The sequence below is a fragment of the Equus przewalskii genome, chromosome 7 (assembly GCF_037783145.1).
Source record: "Equus przewalskii isolate Varuska chromosome 7, EquPr2, whole genome shotgun sequence".
Taxonomy (NCBI): domain Eukaryota; kingdom Metazoa; phylum Chordata; class Mammalia; order Perissodactyla; family Equidae; genus Equus; species Equus przewalskii.
This window is the reverse complement of record NC_091837.1, coordinates 56169716-56191182: the sequence shown is the minus strand read 5'-3', so window position 1 is coordinate 56191182 and position 21467 is coordinate 56169716. Positions and strand designations below refer to the sequence as shown.

Sequence of the window (21467 nt, the reverse complement as noted above, 5' to 3'; positions counted from 1 at the left end):
ATCATGATCCACCTTTTTAGCAGTTCTTTCACAAAGAAAATGAAGTAAGTTTAGCATGAGTTGTTTCTTCACTTTTGACCAGTTTTAAAATGTTTAATTTGTAAACTTTAATGACTTATATTGCCATTATGATAGAAAAGTGTGATCTTGCTATTGACATATTTTAATTTTATTTTTCTATCAAATAGAATTTTCAATAGAATTTGCCATCTCATGTATTAAAATTGTTTCAAATAAGAAGAACTTGAGATAAAAAGATACATTTAATGTAGCTATCCAAATTCTAAACATACTGCATTACTTCACAAAGTTTTACTACCTGTAACCTAAGTTTTAAAGTGTGCATGTCTTTTGACATGAAAAATTGGATCCTTGCCTTTATCTCTACTTCCTTCCAAAACTGCACTAAAATCACTGTAAGTATAAAGAGTTTAGATCTATAAGGAAATAGAGAATGGGGGAGGATGCAGCAAGGATGAGAGATTCTATCTCATTTTTGGAAAATGGAAATCTGACATGTAAGTAACTCTAGGGAGATACCAATAAGAAACCAATCAATCCTGTAGACCCTGGAAAGTCTGAGAACTGAGGGCACCAGGTATTATAGAAAGTGGAGTTGCAAGAATATGAAAATTCGTTCAGTGTATCTGAGAAGTTATTAGACTTCAGATCCCCTCCTCGATTCTGGATTACCAGGGGATCTCCTCTTCCTACCCAAGTAGGAGATGAAAGCTTTATTCTGTATAGAAAAAGAGACAAGAGGCTCTAAACCCAGAGATACCAGATTTCGCAACAGAAACAATATACAGAAAACAGGCAGAACGAATTCTTCAAACTGAAGGTTATATGTCTCTGCTGCAGGCCTTTTTCACTTTTTCGCTCCAAGTGTACAGACTACCTAGTTGTTTCCTTCATTCAGGAGACTAGAATTCTTCTCTCAAAAATTGAGGAGCCAGAGAGGGACAGAACTATGGACCCTGGCACTCAAATAGCACAAGAAAAGCAAAGAACAGAAGAAAATTTTGAATAAAACATAGTCCATGTTCTCACAAAGATTTAAAAAATATTTTTTTCCTTGAAATAATAAATGAATGCATGAAAAAGAAGAATAAAGAAAATCAAGCCCTTGAAATATAAAAAAATATATTTGATAGTCAAAATATTTTTTCTAAGTATTGGAAGATCATTTGGGAAATTACTCAGAAACTTTATAAAAAAATTAGACAAAACTTGGAAAATGAAATAGAAAGGTTAAGAAAAAAGAGGATAAATCTAGGAGGGCCAGTATATGGCTAATTAGAGAAGAAGAAAAAATAGAGAGGAACAAATTATCCAAAAATGTGCCATTTTTCAGAACTGAAGAACATGCATTACTGGAATGAAGGAGCCCATAAAGTTATCAGGACAGGAAATTCAAAAAAAGACAGGTGTCAATCACATTATCATGAAAGTTCCAGAACACATGAGATAAAGATAAAATCTTAAACATTTCAAGGAGGGGGAAAAAAAGTCACATATAAAGAATCAGAACACCAAAAGACATCACCCAGCAAAAACTGTCCTCAATACCAACAAATATGACAGCAAAATCTGGAAAACTCTAAAGAAAATTCTATATCCAAGCAAATAATCAATCAAACGTAAGGGTTAAAATAATTTTCTGGCATATATCTTCCATATAGTCTTTCTTGGAAAGTTATTGGAGTCCATTCTCCACAGGAACATGAACGTAAACCAAGGCAGAAGTCACTGAATCCAAGAAGAGGAGATACCAAATGGAAAGGAGGCAGAAGGCTATCTAGGATGACCCAGTCTAGCAGGGTTAGAGAATCATCTTTCCAGATTGGAGTAAGAGGATAAGGAATTCCAGGAGAGAGGTGTCCAGGGGAAATATGGAACTGATGGAACATCTGTTGAACTTGATGACATGGAAAATATTCCAATGGGTTTTATATTTGTTAGAGAATTTGGGGAAAATTAGCAATAGTGGCTTGGAACAAAAACAACACCAAAAAAAAAAAAAAACAGAGAGAGTTTTAGTAAGAAAGTGTACTCATTGTTCATTGATTGACTCAATAGTGAACAGTACGGTATCACTCTGGGTCCCAGTGATTGAGAGAGAACATATTCAAAAGAGTATTTGAAGACTGTTTAGTAAAGGGACTATTTACATGGGTGTGAGACGGGCTAAGGAAATCAAGAAGAGATGGCGAAGCACCCTAGGACTAAGAAATGAGAAGAGGCTGGAGGAGCAATGGAAGGGAACTGTTAGCAGAACCAGGTAGGAACTGAAGCCCTGGGAGAGGGGCTGTCTGATAGGATCTAGGTTCTGCGGTAGAGAAACACAGCTGCTGCCAGACCATGGCATGGCAGAAAGTGTCCTGGGAGATGAATAGCCAAAGCACTCTCATCTCTCAACCTCTAAAATCCTGTAGGGCTTCCCATTGACCAAACAGCCAGAGAGAAAGCGAGTCCAGCTGATAAAGTTCATAGTGGTTGTAGTCCCAGAAAACAATGTTGGAGAGTGCATCTGGAGGGGGAAATTGAGAATATTCAGTACACTAGGAAAAACATGCATTGTTGAAATTTCTTGTTGTAAGGCAAATTCTAGTCTAAGCTATGTGAATGTTTACATGACATAATTAAGCCAAACCCTGGGGATCATAGTCAGAGATCTTTGGATATGAAAAACATTTCACATCGAGTGTAGAATAGATTTCTGTGCAGTGTTCTCACAGACACACACACATACTACCCCTGTATCTTCACGATTTCCTCTTTTTTATCATTCCCTTTTTGGCTTACTAGCTTATGTATTTTTCTCAGAAAGGCCTTCTGTCGTGTACACCCATCTCCAATCGTTCTTTTACATCATCCTATTTTATTTCGTTATTAACGTTTATCCCTGTCTCATCTTATTATCATATCTTGTATTTTTCATTTCTCCCTCTTGCATAGTCTCTCCTCTGCCCCTTTCCTCTGTAGGTCCCTTGAGAGTAGGAATCCTGTCTATTTTATCTGATGAAACATCCCCAGCACCTAGCTAAACGTGAAGCCTAGAAATAGAAGGCATTCAATAGAACACTGTGTAAATAACTCACTAATAAATAAAATTGACTGTGTAAGACTTTGTCCTCGGTTGTACATATGAGCTAATAAAAAGAAGGCCTTTTGAATACGGCACGGGTCTCTAACTCAGGAGACTGGGTAGATGAAGGTATCATTCATCAAAATCAAGAATTCAGGAGGCAGAGCAAATTATGGCTGGAGAAGTGAGAGTGTGAGAAGATAAAGTGTACGGTTTTGACATACTGAGTGAGAAACACCTGTGGGATATGCGGGTGTTCATGTCCAGTTGCCCGTTGAAAATGTGTACCTGGGAAGAGGTCTCAATTACAGATTTAGATTTACAAGTCTTTGGTATAGAAGGAGTAGATGAAGTCATAAACACAGATGAGATCCTGCAGGGAAATTATGCATAGAAAGTAGCAGACTCAAAGAGAATCAAAGTGGAAGGAAAAGAGAAGCTTAGTTATACTGTTTCTACCAAAATTTATTATGGAGTAGGGTGATATCTCAAGGGAGTAAGGAGAGATCCAATCTCTCAAGGAAGATAATACCACTACTCTCCAATTAGAAGTAGTGTTCAAGAACATCGGTGGGTTTACCTGTGTATATTTTTGAGAAGTTAGAGTAGAGAACTCCTAAAAATTAATGACTTCATGAATAACAAATTAGTTTTTCATTGTAGATGGAAATAAAATTATAAGCTTTATATCTTATATATGAAGAAATATGCCAAGTGATATTTCTCTTCTTACCATATACCCAACACCCACAGTCAAGGTGGTTAATGAGAACACCTTACATAACTAAGTTGTAAGTAACAGAAGCAGTACTATTAAGGAGAGGAATATTAACAAAAAACATACACCAAACCATAGGCTTAATCAATGTACTTTAAATTCATCGCTAGATTATTTAGTTTTAGATCATTTCATGTTGTTTCATGCCTGTTCCCTTTAAAATTTAATTTCACATTAATATAAAAGCATTATCACTCAGTGATTCAGGCCTCACCATTTTGATGGCTTTTCTAATTACCTTAGTTTGACTTTTCATAATTAATATACTTGAAATTTCAAAATGGATGAGTAATTTTTACACTCAGTTTAAATTAGATTATAATAACCTGTAAGCTTTTATTTCAACATGTAGGAATTAAGGTCTCAATTACATGGCTCCTTCAGGATGCACGATTCAGATGGAATGATGTTTACTATGTGATTGAACATAACGTGCAGCAAAAGCAGCTGTGAAGGAATTCCATCATGTAGAGTGACATTGGGAAGGGATTGTTCTTCATTCAGCTCGTGCAACCATGCTGGCACACCTGTTTCTAATTTTGAAACCATCTATGATTACCTCCCAACATCAGTGTTGAAATAGCATCATTAGTCGAGTTTTGCTACTTGCTGAAAAAGAAATAAGAAAGTTGTCTGTCATGGCCAGGGTTTTTTTTTTTTTTTAAAACTTTAGTTGTATTTTTCACATCTCTGTTTCCCAGTTGAGCCAATAGTGAACACTCCCAGGACCATACTTAGAAGATTTGGGGTAACTGACATCTCTGATAAATAAATAGTAACTGAGAGGTCATTTTTAAAGTACTTAGCCTGAATTTTGTTGACTTATGCTTACATAGCCATGTGTGACAATGTATCCAGCCATAGTTTTAATATATAAATTGTAGCCTAAGTTTGTACTTTGGGAAAACACATCCACAGAAATGAAAGGAAAGTCAGTTTGTTCCTCTTAATTTATCTTTTAAAGTGGCATGTGTTATTTTTATTTGATTTGAACTAAAATGTTACAGTCAAAACGACATTAATACCTATGAGTTTATTTTAGCATTAACCAATAATATATACATATTATTATATGCGGACAAAATAGAATAAATATGTAGCCTTGTTATCAGACCAGAATCTTAACTACTAGAAGCTAATTAAATCCCTTTATAAAGCCCCTTTTATGTATCACACATTTGATTACATTGTAGATGAAATAATGCACCTCTTTGCACTGTCCCACATCATACTCTAGATAGCCATTATGCAGGTGTTAGCCTTAATCTTCAGACATCACCATGTTAATAGGATTCTTATGTAGTAGTTGATGATTAACTGATCTAAACAATATCTCATTGACCTCCATTGTGCATCTCAAAGTTTAGCACTAAAACTATTTGTTCTGAATTTTTGTTATAACTGTAACATTTATTTGTTCTGAATTTTGACTACAGCTGTAATATTTTTATAGCTAGAGATTCTAGAATAGCTATCGTGTTTCGATTCTTGCTTTAAGGGAAATTTCTAATCGTTAGAATACAATTGCGTTGGCACTTTTTTAGACTTCCTATCTTCAGCAGGATACTGGATTCAAGGTCTTTTAATCTACAGTGATCTGAGAACTAAAGAGCTAATTTATATTCAGTTGAAGTGTTTGTTCTCTCCTAGGATATCTTTACTCTCAACTTGCTTATCTTGCACTTTTTCCTAAAGATAAGTGTATACAGGAGAAGAGATATAACAATTTCAAATAAATTGGCCCTGCCTCTTTTGTTTGAGGGTGACCGGAAGATAGATTAGAAATTTAGGGGGGAAAATACTTTGTTAATCTAGAATTTAGGTTAGAAAAGGATGAGAAAAAGCAAAATACTTTTTTCCACATTTTTGATGAAAGTCATATCTAAACCTGCTTTATCTATGTAACACTTTTTGATTTCACACACAAAGTGTTTAAAAAGTACTAAAAAACTTTTAAGAAAATTTAGTTTGTTATTCATTATTCAACACATATGTTAAAATTTTGGAAATAAGATTAAAAATGAAATGACAAACCATTGTCACAGGGTATATCATATACAATAATTATGAGAAACTTTCTATATGTTGGTGCACATATGGGAAAATTTAGGTGGCTCAGAATATTACACCGGTAAGATTTTTTGATTTTTTCAATTTTAAGTTATGACCAGAGTGTTAAAGGGCATGAGAGAAAGTGACAGAAAATGTGGCTGGCAAGATTGTTCTAAAATTCTGAGGAGCTTTGGATGCTAGGAGCCTTGTTCTCCTGGAAAAAAAGAAATCTCAGACGTTTTTAGAGAGATCAACATTACGAGTGATTTAAAAAGATATGTTTGAGAAGATGTGGGCAAGATCTGAAGAGGAAAACACTGGTCAGGAGGTTACCACAATAACCAGAATGAGAGATTATGGGGCTCTAAATTGAACATTAGCAATAAGTGTCTCTAAGACGTATACCAAGGAGGATTGTTTCCAAGATGGAGCTGAGAGGACTTGGGTATTGTTTGACTAAGGGGAACTGGTTTAAGAGAAGAAAAAGATCTTGGCATGATGCGTTAACTAGAACAAGAAACACTGGTGATAGAACAGGTGTGGTTTTGTTTTTTAATTAAAATTTTTTGCAAGGGATATCTGGAGGAAAGAGAAAATTAATTTCAAAATGTTAAATCTGAGATAACTGAATATGAGGAAATCCAGGCATGAAACTCAGGGAAAGCTAGACTGGAGGTAGGAATTTGAGAGTGACAGTTGTACAGGTAATATCTGAAACCATGCCTGCCATCGAATCACCAGGTAGAGCATTACAACTATCTCAGCAAAGAAGAATATTGTGTGGTTAAGAAAAAAATGATTGAAATGTTTTTTTTTTTTAATCAGTAGAGCCCAATTGCAAATAAAGGGATGGTTTTAAAGATGTTTTGAGTTGTTCTGAATGTAGAGGTTTAAAAAAAAAAATGAAAGAAAAAAATTCAGGAGAAACAAAAATATTATGATGATGTGACTAGGAGAAATTATGCCTTATTCCTAAAATGTATTAAACCTTAATGTTAAAGATACCAATTTGGTATTTCTTTGTTAAAATTCAAAGCTTTTTCTCAGGTAAAAAATACTATGATATACCTATAAAATCAATGGCCAAATAATTTATATCTGCAATCAGATGTTAGAACCTCAAAGAAACTTACTTTAAAGTTTTCATTTTCGTCATATTAACCGAATTGAAGTAACCAAAGAAACTCCAAATTGAATATTAGAAACCTAGGGAAAAAGACATTATTTTTTAAACTTGATTTTTTTGGTGAATAACTAAATGGCAAAGTGTGACATTTAAAATTGCAATTTAAAAATGGTAACTCTACTTTTATTTTTAATATTAAAACTTTATGGCCATCAGGAAGAATTTTAGAGTAGATGATTTTGCACTGTACTTGGTTACTTCTTGCCAGCCATGTATCCATTCACATTGGGTTGGGGACTGTATTTATTTTGTATTTTTATTTAAGTCAATGGTTCTAAAATCTTTAATGATTATAAAATCATGTGAGCATATGTGTGTGTGTGTGTAAATACCACTACAAAGAAAGTTTGTTAATGTGATAAACTGTTCTTCGAAGAGTTTGATAAAACTCTGGGTAACAGCCATCCTGCTGTGATTTTGGTTTCTTAAATCAAAAATGAACTCAATCTAGCTTCTCTGTTATTTCAACTCTTATCAATAGGTTTCGTGAATTTATTCAAAACATATCTTTCCTTGTTAACTGTCTTTATGGGTTTGGAAGCATCTTTGTGAAGAACAGCCTTCTGCGTTGGCATTTTAATCATTGGTATGGCCAGCAAGTAGAGGAGACGTCATGGAAAGCTCTTAACTATATGAAAGAAATCACTTCCTGAGTGTTATATATGTGAGTGTGAGTGTGTTTTGATAACCTCAGAAATCACTTCTCATCCTCCCAAGTAAAAAGCACATTTACTTTAAGCGCAGTTTTTTTCATAGAAGGAAAGCATTTTAAGTGGGAGTTCTGGTTCTCTCAGATCTTTTATGAGTTTCCCTGGAAACTCTTAGCAAATGTACTTAGCCCTGGAACAGTTGCTATCTAGTGGAAGAAGAGAAGCTTTTAGAAGGTAGAGATGTTTTCCAGTAATTTATGTGTGAAATAATTTGCACTCACCCGCCCCATCTGTACTAATAGAGCAAAGAAGAAATTTAGAGCAGTAACTTAAGTAAAAATGCTTCTGTCATAGAGGTTAAAAAGAACATGTAAGATAGGAGAAATCCAGTAACAATCTTATAGGAAGTTCAGGCAAATTGACACCTGAATTAGCCATGTGTTTACTGTTTTACAGTGCTAAGCTTGTTTGATGTCTATGCAAGTTTCTCCACCTTAAAAAGGTAGATTGCTAGTGCTGTGACCACCTCAATGATGAACTAAAAATGTCATTTGATATTTATGTGACAATGCCTTGCAAACCCCAAGTGCTTTAACAGTGGAGGGGAAAGGGAAAACAGAAGAAAGGTATTAGGATTAGTGAATCTAGCAATAAATTTTATTGGAGTTTTCTGATTATCTTTATAGACAGAGAAAAGTTAATGAAAATATACGACATATTTAATAGATGGTAGAGAATATAAAGTGTAAGAAAATTGGAACTCTTGGAAGATAAAGTAGAGGCAATGTAACATTTTCCATGCTAATTTTTTGAAACCTATTGTCAAAGAGTTGAGTGGAATCAATCAAATGTCATTTAACAAAACATGTCTATCTAAGGTATTTGAGTAAAGGATTCCTTGGGCATCTGCAGTGAGTTAGGAATTCAATTTGGATGGCCCAAGTACCAGATTAGGTTCAACAAACTCAAGTTTATCTCTGTCCAATTTCTATGGGTAAAGCAAAAGATCACAAACCAGTCTTCTCAAATAGTGTGTCAATGGGCATGTCATGAATAGACACTATCTACTCTTCCAAACCATTCTCAATCTTGCCTTCCATCTATAAGTAATCACTCATCCTATTATAAGCTCAAGTTTTTGAAATATGAAATGCGTACTTATATACATCAAGGATATTTATTGATAAGGCCCGAGCCTAATTATAGAAATCACTGTGTTTCTTTGATCTTTGTATATTTTTAATCAAAGAAATCTAAATCAAAACAACTCTGCATTACTTAGTATACTGCTGGTGGTCATTTAATCCTTGATGCTGTCTTATTCTTATGGAATTTTTTAAAGAAAATTTGAAATATGTCTCATAAAAGCTGAGATAGGATTTTTTTCTAGTTTTTGATCAATAAAAGGTGTTTCATTGCTTAGATATGCAGTCTTGTAACATATTAATATTATCCTCTTTTGAAAATAATCTTCATAGCAACCCAGGGGGCAAACTGTCAGCTCTGAGAACTCTGGGAACTAATGATTATCAAAAGTTGCTTACAGAGATAAAATGTGACCCCAGGGGTTATTTTTTTATGTCATGAAAATCTATGCTTCTTTGAAACCAATAATAGTAATCATTCAAGAGAAAAATGTGAATTAACTTTATGTTAAACTTTTGCCCAAAAGACACTACAGACCAGATTTTATTTGGATTTTCATGTTGTACTTCTTAGCATATAGTGGACTCTGAAGAACGTTAATAATGCAAATCTATGTTTGAATAAAATGACTCCCTACAAGGTCTGTTTTGATTATTAATGGAATTAACTAGCTGCCTGCTCAGTGCAGTTATTATAGTTTGGAGTAACAGTTAATAATGAAAGACTGCGGCAAATTTTAAAAATAGAATGTTTAATAATATGTTAATTTTATCAAAGACTCAAAGAGAAAATATTGTGGAGGCAATGCTTTTTCTCTTCTCTCTTTTTATTCATCATTAAGAAACTCTTCTGTGAGTGTATTTTATTGCCATTTTTCAAACAGAAAAACAGGTCTAGTATGTTTCAGAAGAGCCATCAATTTTCCTGAACTAGAAACAAATTTTATCATGTTGCCCCAGTTATTTTCAGTCAAGAAACCGGGAAGTTACACTAGTGGTGGAATTGTTTGAGGCCAGTCCCTTGCCAAGGACCTCAGAATTGCTCTGAAGTATGTAATATTCCGCCTTCTTTCAGTTTCAATGGCTACATATCTTTGCAGAAAGAATACTTCATAGCCAAGTGCTTTAGATGCGGTGATTTTATGAGTGTGGAGTAGAGCAAAGCAGAGCTGCTAGTCTGGGTAAAGCGGAAGGACAGGGTGAAATCATATCTGGGCCCTTGCCCCATAATCTCAGGAAGACTCTGAGACATTTTCCCTAAAGCCTTACAGTTCCATGGAGAGTAATTTGAAATCTACTACTTCACAGAAGATAGAAGTTGTGTGCATAAAAAAAGTTAATCCATGTAAACATCACAGATTCATCTATCTATCTTCTGATAAACTGCATGTATGTATAAGACGTGTCTATAGTCTAGTATGGAGGAATATTTCTATATATGATTATATAATATATATGATTATATATATTAAATGTTATATATATGATGATGATATCATATAATATATATGTATATATGATAATCTCTGTCCCCAGGGAGGGAGGAGATTGGCACTCCTAGATGAGAGACCATTTCATTTTACCTTTATAAAAGACTTTTGGATTCTGCATGAGGTGTAGTCATCATTGGTTTGACCATTTTCCACTTACCCTGTCTTTGTAACATGCCATTTAAAAGACAGTTGGTTACAGATTCTAAGATTCTAATAGTGATATGTTTCTGTATCACTAATATTGCTTTATTAATAATTCTTGTTCACAATAGCATGGTAATTAGTATGATTATTTGTTTCAGACCTACTTATTATGGCAAATAGTTCCAGCAACAAAAGATTCCTGGAAATATCATCTTCAATATCATAGATTATTTAAGCTTCCTTACTATCTGTAATATAAAGTGTCATCATAGTACCCCCCCCAAAAAAAAGCAGATGACGTATATTGTTATGTCTTTAGAAAAAGTCCCTATTACAGTGGTAAATTTGTTGAAGGCGCAGTATCTTCTTTTATACAGAACCATGGTATAAAACCCACTGTCCCTGGGTACTTTTTACTAGCAAAGAGTAAGTTTCAGAATCAAAAAAATCTGGAACTTGCTTACTTCTCAGTCCAAATAGGAGAGCCAGCGATACCAACAAAATTTGATTCTATCTGTGTCTCTTCTTGAGCCCAATTTCTCCCAGGAAAAGTGTTATTATAAAATAATTCACCCACCTGGGGATTTCTAAGTTTAAATGGCAACGAGGATTTACAATCAGACATTCCAGTTCATCCACCACTTTAGATCAGTTCATGTGTTTTTAGACAAGCAACGCTGGAAAAATTGTTTTCTTATTTTCGGTTCAATTTACATAGAGGAATTTTGTTGTCTATCTCATAATCTTACTTACCTAAAAATGAGAAGATGAAAAGCTCATAGATCCTGTGTCTAATTCTACCCTGCATGTAATGAATAGGTCAATTAGAGTTGAAAAGATCAGGAGAACAAGAGCAAAATGATAACTGAGTAATTCTGATAGTCATGCTGATGCTTTGATTAGAAGTTTTCTGAATATAACAATACTACCGGGTCCAGAGAGCAAACTTATTCCATGCTTCCTCTTTTTCTAGCACTTGGTGCCACAAAAAATGTATTTGAAAGTTACTTGTTTCCCTAAACATGTACTCTAAATTTAAGAGCTGCAAAATACTTCTTCCCTCCCCCCCACCCCGAGGAAAATTAGCCCTGAGCTAACATCTACCAATCCTCCTCTTTTTGCTGAGGAAGACTGGGCCTGAGCTAACATCTGTGTTCATTTTCCTCTACTTTCTATGTGGGACGCCTACCACAGCATGGTGTGCCAAGAGGTTCCATGTCCGTACCCGGGATCCGAACCGGTAAACCCCAGGCCACTGAAGAGGAACGGGCGTACTTAACCCCTGCGCCACCGGGCCAGCCCCAAGAGCTGCAAAATACTTCTGATTATGACAAAAACACTCCCAAGAATTTATTAGAAATCTGTTCCTAATTACTTCTTACTAAGAAAAAGAAAGAAGAAAGGATGAGGAATGCAGTAGAAAAGTGAAATCATATACATTGTATATATTTTAGACTTTATAAACTCACAGCTGAAGAGAAATTCATTCAATCTCTTTCACCATTGAAAATATATACAATTTATTGCAAATTTTAATTTCAATGTCCTTACAACTTGACATGGTTAGAAGTTTTGAAGCACAGTTTGTAGCCACTAGTACAGCTTAGGAAAGGCAGAAAGCTGAAAGGCCCGGGCTTATTCACATCCTTGTCAGGCTGGCGTGATGCATGTAATGCGCCTAGTGTGGACTCATCACGCAATAAATTTTGCTGTAACCATAAAATAAAAAGAGAGAGAGCCAGGGACAGAGGGAGGGAAAGAGAGAAAGAGAGAGCAGGCTGCAAAAAATATTTCAAGAACGCCAACTTTAGCAAATAAGGTTTTTTGCAAATTAAAATTTCTCTTCCTGTATGTTTTTAAGCCAAGCTAGTCCTTTTTAAAGAATTTTTAAAATAAAATTCACTCTTCCAACAATTTCCAAATGTACAGTACAATATTCTTTGCCACACACACTCTGTTGTGCAGCAGACTCCCCAGAACCACTCCCGACATCCTGCGTGACTGACACTCTACACGCTGTGAACAACTCCCCTCCCTCCCCTCCCCTCCCCCAGCCCCTGCGACTGCCATTTTATTTTCTATTTCTTTGTGTTAGACTACTTTAGATACCTCATATAGGTGGAATCATGCAATATTTACCTTTTTGTGATTGGCTTATTTCACTTAGCATTATGTCCTCAAGTTTCATCCAAATTGTAGGATATGACAGGATTTCCTTCTTTCAAGGCTGGATAATATTCCCTTACGTTTATATACCATATTTTCTTTATCTATTCATCTGTCAATGGACATTTAGCTTTATTCTATCTCTTGGCTGTTGTGAACAACTCTCTTAATGTAATTTTAAGTTCAGTTGGAAGTTGTAAATTGCTCCGTCTCCAATTTGTCTCACATTGTTACTTTGCTTTCCTTTTTTTGTTTTTAGCAAAGTAGTTGAAAATGTGCGTATGTGCTGACTTAATGTTGACCATATATTTTTTCTTATTCAATTTCTTTTGCAGAAATGTAGATAACAATAAGATAGTCCAGTTCAAGGTGAAATAGCACGAGTGATTTGATAACTAATGGAATGTTGTTGTCATTGCAGGACGAGTCTGCTCCAGCTGACAAGCAGTGCAAACCAGAGGCGGCCCAGGCCGCTTACTCCAGCTCAGCTGTCTCGGGCTCACAGGAAGTGTTGTACATCAACGGAAATGGGACCTACAGTTACCACAGTTACAGAGGGCTAGGAGGGGGACTGCTAAATCTGAATGATGCTTCCAGCAGTGGTGAGTCTTTGTTTTATATTGTGTTTTTTGGTGTCCATTTAGGGGTAGTAAATTCTCTGAACCTGTGAGAAGAAAATGAATATACTGTTATATGCAATATGCCAATCTGCTAAAAACAGTCCCATTTAACATATAATGTCCATCTTGCTAAAGAATATCTCCCTATTCTGTTGCTGTTTCTGAAAGTAGCACTATTATGCCGCTGAATGATTGCTGTTTTACGCAAAATAATCTCAACTAGAGAAATAGCAAATGTTTTACCAAATAGTTATACATTCTTCCCCCAAAGCTGTAATGTACTATTCATTAAGAATGTGATGTAATCTACACAGAATTCGAAATATATTATGATGTACATCCAAAAGCTATGTAATGTTATAACCCAATGTTACTGCAATTAAAGACAAATAAATAAATAAAAGAAAGAATAATGACATTTTTTCAATGTCCAAAAGGTTGTTTTTTTTTTTTAAAGATTGGCACCTGAGCTAACATCTGTTGCCAATCTTTTTTTTTCTTCTTCTCCCCGAAGCCCCCAGTACATAGTATATTATAGTTGTGGTCCTTCTGGTTGTGCTATGTGGGGCGCCACCTCAGTGTGACCTGTTGAGTGGTGCCATGTTGGTGTCCAGGATCCGAACCAAGGAAACCCTGGACCACCAAAGCAGAGCATGCAAACTTAACCACTTGGCCATGGGGCTGGCCCCTCAGAAAGGTTTCTAATTTGGAAAATTTGAGGTACCAGGAACTTTATTGACTTCATGAAACATACACAGTCAGTATACCTAAGAACATACAAGCTGAAACAACACATGGCTCTCCAGCCAATAGCTTGTCAGTGACAGTGGCATGCTCCACCAGCGAGGAGTCAGGGACTGGAGCCAGCTCATACTGGCTCATACTTGGTAAATTTCTATGAATTTCTTCAGCTTGTATACCAGAATGAATTCCAAATGTGTAATATAAAGCCATACAAATATTAAACGTAAAAACCATGGGTGAATTTCTTATAAGCAAGTTGTGGGAAAAGGTTTCCTAAACCATACTTAAAATCCAGGGAAAAATAAATTTCATCTCACACACACATACACACACACACACACACACACACCTTTTGCAAGATAAAAAATATGATAAGCAAAGTGAAAAAATAAATGATAAACGGGAAAAATTATTAGCTGCCTATACTACAAAGAGTTAATAGGCCAATAATGTTCTTCTAAGAAGAAAGAAATACCCAAAACCATATGTTAAAAAAATAAGGCCAGAAATATGAACACACAATTCCCAGAGAAGGCAATGCAAATGTCCCTTATATATAAAGTTACTCAACCCCACTCATTCCTAATAAGAAAAATGCAGCATCTATCTATCTGTCTATCTATCTACCTATCTATCTGATTAGCAAAGATCCAAATATTTACACAATATGCTTTTTACAAAGCTATGATGGAAATAAGTACTCTCGTGCATTTCTTGTAGAAATGCAAAAGATTGGAGTAGAATTTGACAATATTTAGCAAAATTTAATATGCATGTACCATTTGACCCAGCAATCACTTTAGAAATCTCATTAGAAATATGTCTCAAAGATACAGTGGCAAAAATAAAAAATAACATATGCACAAGGCTATTCGTTTCAGTGTTATTTATAAATGCAAAAAAAAGGGGGTTACCAATAAAAATGTCCATCAGTAGATGGCTAGTTGATTCGATTATAACATCCAAATAAGAGAGTCACATGCAGCCATACAAAGTAATAAAAAATATCTTTATATACTCCTGGTGTGAAAAGTACTTATAGTATGTTAACGTTCATTAAAGAAGGATTTGTATAATTTAAAAAGAAGTTTGCATAGAGGCAGCGATGAGGGAGATCGGTATGGAGAAAGGAACATAAGCCAGAATTTTCTGAGTATACTTGGTTTTTATATTTTGTTTTGTAAATTTAACTTTGGTACAATTTACATATTTACTTAGTTATGAAACAAACTTATTTTAAGAATCCCTAATATTGAGGGGAAAATGATACAAATGAACTTTATCTGTTTAATAAGTGGTTGGCATAGCCCTATTGAGAGGAACTCAAAAATTCTAATTTGACTCCACAGCATGCAAGCCTATGATAAAGTCTTAAACTATTTTCAGTAATCATATTATTATTTGGGGACTGTTGTCTGTGTATTGTGGATTAAAGCAAATTTGTAATTATGTTGGTGTCAGTGAAAGCTGGGATTTTCAGCAGGGGGCAAAGTAGATACAGATGTAAAATCAATAAGTTTAAGCAAAAACTCCATAATCTTGTATTTGAATTGGTAGTATCAGTGAGAACTCAATGTCTTTTTTGTTTTAAAAGAACATGTTTCCTATCTTTTGCCACTGAAAATGTTTGAAAACAAAGACCAATTTGAATTTGAAAATTTAAATTAGGCTTCGTGGGCATGTAATATGTTTGGGAGGGAATTGCATTATTAGTGTCAAATAAGTGTATATTCTAGAAAATCACTTACCCTTACAATCCTGGAAATACGCTCCGACTGTATTCAGGAGCGACTCTACTGGAAGGTTGGGGCTCCTTGATCTGCTTTGAAATTAAAGGTCCTCTAAGGACAGGATCACGGAGCTTTAGTCTGTTGTCAATTGCCCTCCAGCTCCAAAGAGGGGTGCCTCAAGTGGAAGGGGAAACAAGAAAGCAGCTTATTTTGGAAAGAAATTAAGTTTCAAGTGTATGTTCAGTTTTTCGAAAGCTAGTGAGCCTTCTCAGCTGTTTCCAAGCTTATTTTTATTTGGACAGCAAATCAGCAGAAAAGAGCAAGTCCAAGACCAGAAAAGGAAAACATCAACAAAAGCCAAACATTTTTTTTTAGCTTGTAAAGCTGGCAACTCTAACATTGCTTTTTTAATATTTTACATAAGAAGTAAGAAGTGATAGGTAGTTCAGAACTTAATGAAGAAGTAAAAAAGTTTGGGGGAAAATGTGTATTCGCTAAAGATTTTATTGACATAAATGTTTTGTCTTATAGATTAAAATATCATTCATTTATTAAATTAATTTATTTAACATCAATTAATAACAACTACAACTTATTGAGTCCTTGTGGTATGGCAGTGAAGTCTCTGTTTAATCCTCACACAGTCTCCCATGAGATACATTGTGCGTTATGGGGGAAACTTTTTATAAAACTGAACTTGCTCCCATTTAAAAAAATAATGCTTAGGCACCACTTGCTTTTTTCTAGCATGATTAAAACCTATTTTGTGGGGCTCAAAGAGGTTGAGTAACTTGCCCAAAGTCCTTCATTAATAAAGGGAGGAGCCAGGATTTGAACACAGGCATTCTCACATCACATTCTCACATTTTAAGCTACTGAGCTAACAATCTGTGTAATTGAATCAACTACTGAAGTGATAGCCCCTGGTAAGCACTAGTCTACTTTCTGTCTCCAGAAACTCTCCTGTTCTGGACATTTCATACACAATGAATGAATCATGCAATTTGTGGTCTGACTTCTTTCAGTTAGCATGATGTTTTCAAGGTTCGTCTATGTTATAGCATGTATCAATACTTCATTCTTTTTATTGCCAGATAACGTTCCATTCTATGCACATGCCATATTTTGTTTAGCCATTTACCCATTGATGGGCATTTGGTTTTTCTCTACTTTTGGGTTACTACGAATAATGCTGCTATAAACATTTATATACAAGTTTGTGTATAAATATTATTATTTTGGGTATTTACCTAGGAGTAGAATTATTGTTTCATACATACGGTAACTCTGTGTTCAACATTTTAAGAAAATAACAGACTGAATATGGAATTTCTTTCCATTTATGTCAATCTTTTTAAATTTCTCTCAGCTATGTCTTGTAGTATTTAAAGTACAAGCTTTATACTTCTTTTGTTAATTTTATTGCCATTTCCCTTTGTGATGTTATTTTAGATGGACTGCTTTTCTTAAAAGGTTATTGTATATTTTTCTATTTTTTAGAAGAGTTTGTGAAGTAGTATTAATTCTGTATGTCTGGTAGGATTCAGGAGTGATGCTCTCTGTGCCTGGGCTTTTCTGGGAGGTTTTTGATGACTAACTCAATCTCTTTACTTGTTATAGGTCTACTTCTGTGGTCTATTTTTTCTTGAGTCAGTTTAGGTAGCTTGTATATTTTCAGGAATTTGTCCATTTCAAATGACTTATATAATTTACTGGCACAGTTGTTTATAGTATCCCTTCATAATCCCTTTTTATTTTTGTAAGGTAAGTAGTGACGCTACCTCTGTCATTTCTGATGCTGATCGTTTGAGTGTTCTCTCTTCTTGGTGATTCTAGCTAAAGGTTTGTCAATCTTCTTGATCTCTTCAAAGAACAAGCTTTTGGTTTCATAGACTTTCTCTATTCTTTTTCTATTCTCTATTTCATTGATTTCTACTCCCATATTTATTAATTCCTTCATTTTGCTTTCATTAAGTTTAGTTTGCTCTTATTTTCCAGTGTCTTAAGCTTAACAGTTGACATTTATTTGAAGTCTTTTTTTCTCTTTATATATAGGAATTTAAAGCTATAAATTTCCTTCTAAGCACTGCTTTATCTGCATCCCATAAGTTTTTGTATGTTGTGTTTTTGTTTTCATTCACTTCAAAATATTTTCTAATTTCCTTTGTCATTTCTTCTTTGACCCATTGATTACTTAGGAGTATGTTGTTTAATTGCCACTTGTGAATTATCCAAATTTCTGTTAACGATTTCTAATTTTATTCCACTGTGATCAGACAACCTACTTTATATAATTTCAATCCTTTCAAGTTTATTGAAGTTTGTTTTATAACCCAGATTACGGTCTATACTGGAGAATGTTCTATATGTACCTGAGAAGAATGTGTACTCAGCTCTTAGTGGTGGGATATTTCATAAATGTGTATTAGGCCTGGTTGGTTGATAGTGTTGTTGGAGTCTTCTATATTCTTGCTGATCATCTGCCTCATTTTTATATCCATTATTGAAAGAAGGGTATTGAAGTCTCCAACTACTATTGTTTGTTTACTTTTGTCTTCAATTCTGACAGTTTTGTTTCATTTATTTTGGGACTCTGTCATTAGTTGCATATATTGTTTATATTATTAGATCTTCCTAATGGATTGACCCTTTTATCATTGTAAAATATCCCTCTTTATTACTATTTACTTTGTTTAAATATTTGTCTTTAAATATTTGTTAATATTGTGTTTAAATATTTGTTACTATTTGTCTTTGTTTAAATATTAGTCTTTGCCTAATATTAGTTATTTCTGTAATATCAGAAAAAGACACTAGTAATTTGGATTATTGTGGTGGTACTGAAAATGCAGAGAACTGGGCAAAGCTTTGGACATGGAATTGACATATAAAAGAATATAAAGCAAATTGAGTATTACTCACCTCTACTCAAATACAATTAAAATAATTTATCTTTGCTCCATAAATGGCTAAGTAATTTTGGAGCACAATGACAAATGAAATTCTTATTTAAAAATTAAGAATTAAATATTAAGAATTTCAAGACAGTGACAATAGAGCACTAAACATAGCGTAGGACTCTTTTGAGCATAGGATCTTGTGAGACTACATATGTTTCAGGCCCCACTTTAGTCCTCTGACTTGTTTAGCAAGTTGGAGGAAGCATTGTGTTTCACAAAATGTGAAGAAAGCTACTGGCGGGAAGAAAGATACTATACACAAAGAAGAAAATGACTGAAGATACAAATGAGAATATTTTGAGAAAAGAAGAGAGAACTGGGGGCAACAGCCAATCATGAGTGAAAATTGAGAGAGAATTTAAAGGAAAAATTTGCTATGAATTATTAATGAGCAGGGCTCCAAAAGTTTTTCTTGCCCCTCAACCCATTCTCCACAGAGCAACTAAAGTAATCTTTAAGAAAAAAAATCTGATCACATCGCTTCATTATCTAAACGCTTTTGTGGGCTCTCATTGTTCTTAGGAAAATGATATTATCCAGCTCTTCATGCCTCAAGGTCCACCCACCTGAAGTTTTCTTGGACCTGCCTTTTTTTGCCCCCACATCATTTATTGCTCATCTTTGAAATCCTGAAGTTCAAGTCTAGATCAAGTATAGTCAGAACTCTCATAGCATCCTGAATTTGTCCTTTGAATCACGTACCACAATGCACACACATATATTTATGTACATATACACACACAGACATATGTAATCACAGTACACTGGTATTCCTTCCTCAATTGTATTGTTCAGTGGTACTCAAAAGCCACATAGGAAATCTGGTATCGATTCCAGGTATGCATCCTTGAAAGTGGTTAGAAAGCAGGTTTCATAAATTTGCAGTCTGAATGTACTATGCTACTATGGTGAGGTCCATCTTGTCTGGAAGTCTTCCCCCAAAAAACCTCACTATCGTAGAATACAATGAGAAATAATTTGATAGATACTTCTTTATTTTTTAAAGGCTATAAAGAAAGAAACAGGCCAGGAAATTTAGGTGACTTGCTCAAGGTCACATAGGCTGACTTTCTGGGTGTCTAGTTAATACATCTTTTGGCTTTTGTATGATGAGATAAAGATCTCTTAAGGACACAGCAAAAGATAACTTTGAACAATTCAGGCTTTGTACTGCTGGGAAGAAACAGGAGTAGCAGAATAACCAGGATGGGGTGCAGCAAGTTAAAAATGATATGGCTTTCTTTGGACATTGGCTTTGGGCTGTGTGTAGCTGAGTTTAAAAAAAAAAAAAAGGCAAAAGACTAGTCTTGGCAGCTTACAGTTTTAGACTTAAACCAAAGAGAATTTCTCTAGCTCACATTTGAGAAAGGACTCTAGGCATAGTAATGGTGGGAAGAGAAATGGTTAATTCCGTGTTATGAAGGAGCTTTAAATAACAGTTATCCTCAAAAACACATTCTACCTGTAACGCTGGTATTGGCTACTGCTGTTTTGATTTTGTTTTTGCTTGTTTTAATCACAGAAAGACAGGATTGATCAGGCCCAAGATTTCCTTTATTTGGGGACTTTCTTTATAAATTCTGGGAACCCCAAATATTCTGACTTTTAAAAATGCTATTATCTTTAGTTCATTTCTTCATCTTGAAGATGTCAGAATAGTCATTGCCTGTAACAGATTTGGAGCTGTAGAGAAAGAAACTACATACATATACATAAATCATGAGAGCTAAAAAGGACGTAGCAGAAGATTAGCATGAGATGCCAACATCATCTCTGGTGAGTGACAACTCCAGTTAATCCAAGTTTGAGAATTCTTGATTTTAGGATTTGTAGAGATCTTCTGAAAAGTGTGGAAGGGAGCAGCAACTTTCAAGAGACCAAGCTGAATTAGCTACACATCTGAATTTATAAAACAGATGAAGACAATCAGAATTCAAACCATTAACGAAGAAGCTGGGAAGTATGCTGTGGATTGGCAGCATGAATAGGAGGGCAAAGATTGAAGGAGAGACAATGTTTGTAGAACCTTTTAAACTACTATAAGATCATGAACACTGCAGATAGTACTATGTGAAGAACAATGTGAGGGCAGAAGAAAAAAGGATACCTTAACAGCTTTTGAATTTAACAAATATATTTGGGATCTCATGTTCAGATCACTTTTATTAGGTACTTTTAGTCTGTTCAGGCTACTATAACAAAAATATCGTAGACTGGGGGCTTAAACAACAAGCGTTTATTTCTCACAGTTCTGGGAGCTGGAAAGTCCAACATCAAGGTGCCAGGAGATTTGGTGCCTGGGGAGAGCCTGCTTCTTGGTTCATAGATGGGCCATCTTTTCCCTGTGTCTCCACAAGATGGAAGGAATGCTGGAGCCCTCTCAGGTCTCTCTTGTAAGGGCACTAATGCCATTCACAAGGGCTCCACCCTCATGACCTAATCAGCTCCCAAAGGCCCTACTTCCAAATACCATCACATTGGGGATTAGATTTCAATATATTAATTTTGAGAAGAATGCAAACAATCAGTCTATAGCAGGTACTTTACGAGAAACAAAGTTGAGTAAGACAGAATCACTGGCCTCAAGAAACTCACAGATCCGAAAGAGGTAAAATATCTGTCCTCCTTTTGTCTAAACATCAAAATCCATTAAGACTCTGATGAAACAGTACTTCCTCTGTGAAACCTTACTCCACCTTGCCGCTCTTCCA

General features: G+C 34.9%; 1 protein-coding gene across 14 annotated transcripts in view; it reads left to right on the top strand.

Annotated features, from left to right (window-relative positions):
* The window catches only part of NOL4 (nucleolar protein 4), a 356931-nt gene that overhangs the window by 304147 nt on the left and 31317 nt on the right, over nt 1-21467 (top strand). For all 14 annotated transcript variants that reach the window (XM_070627555.1, XM_008519936.2, XM_070627565.1 and 11 more), the window contains one exon: nt 13124-13304. In XM_070627555.1, the coding sequence (XP_070483656.1) occupies nt 13124-13304 (181 nt within the window). The remainder of the gene's footprint in view (nt 1-13123; nt 13305-21467) is intronic.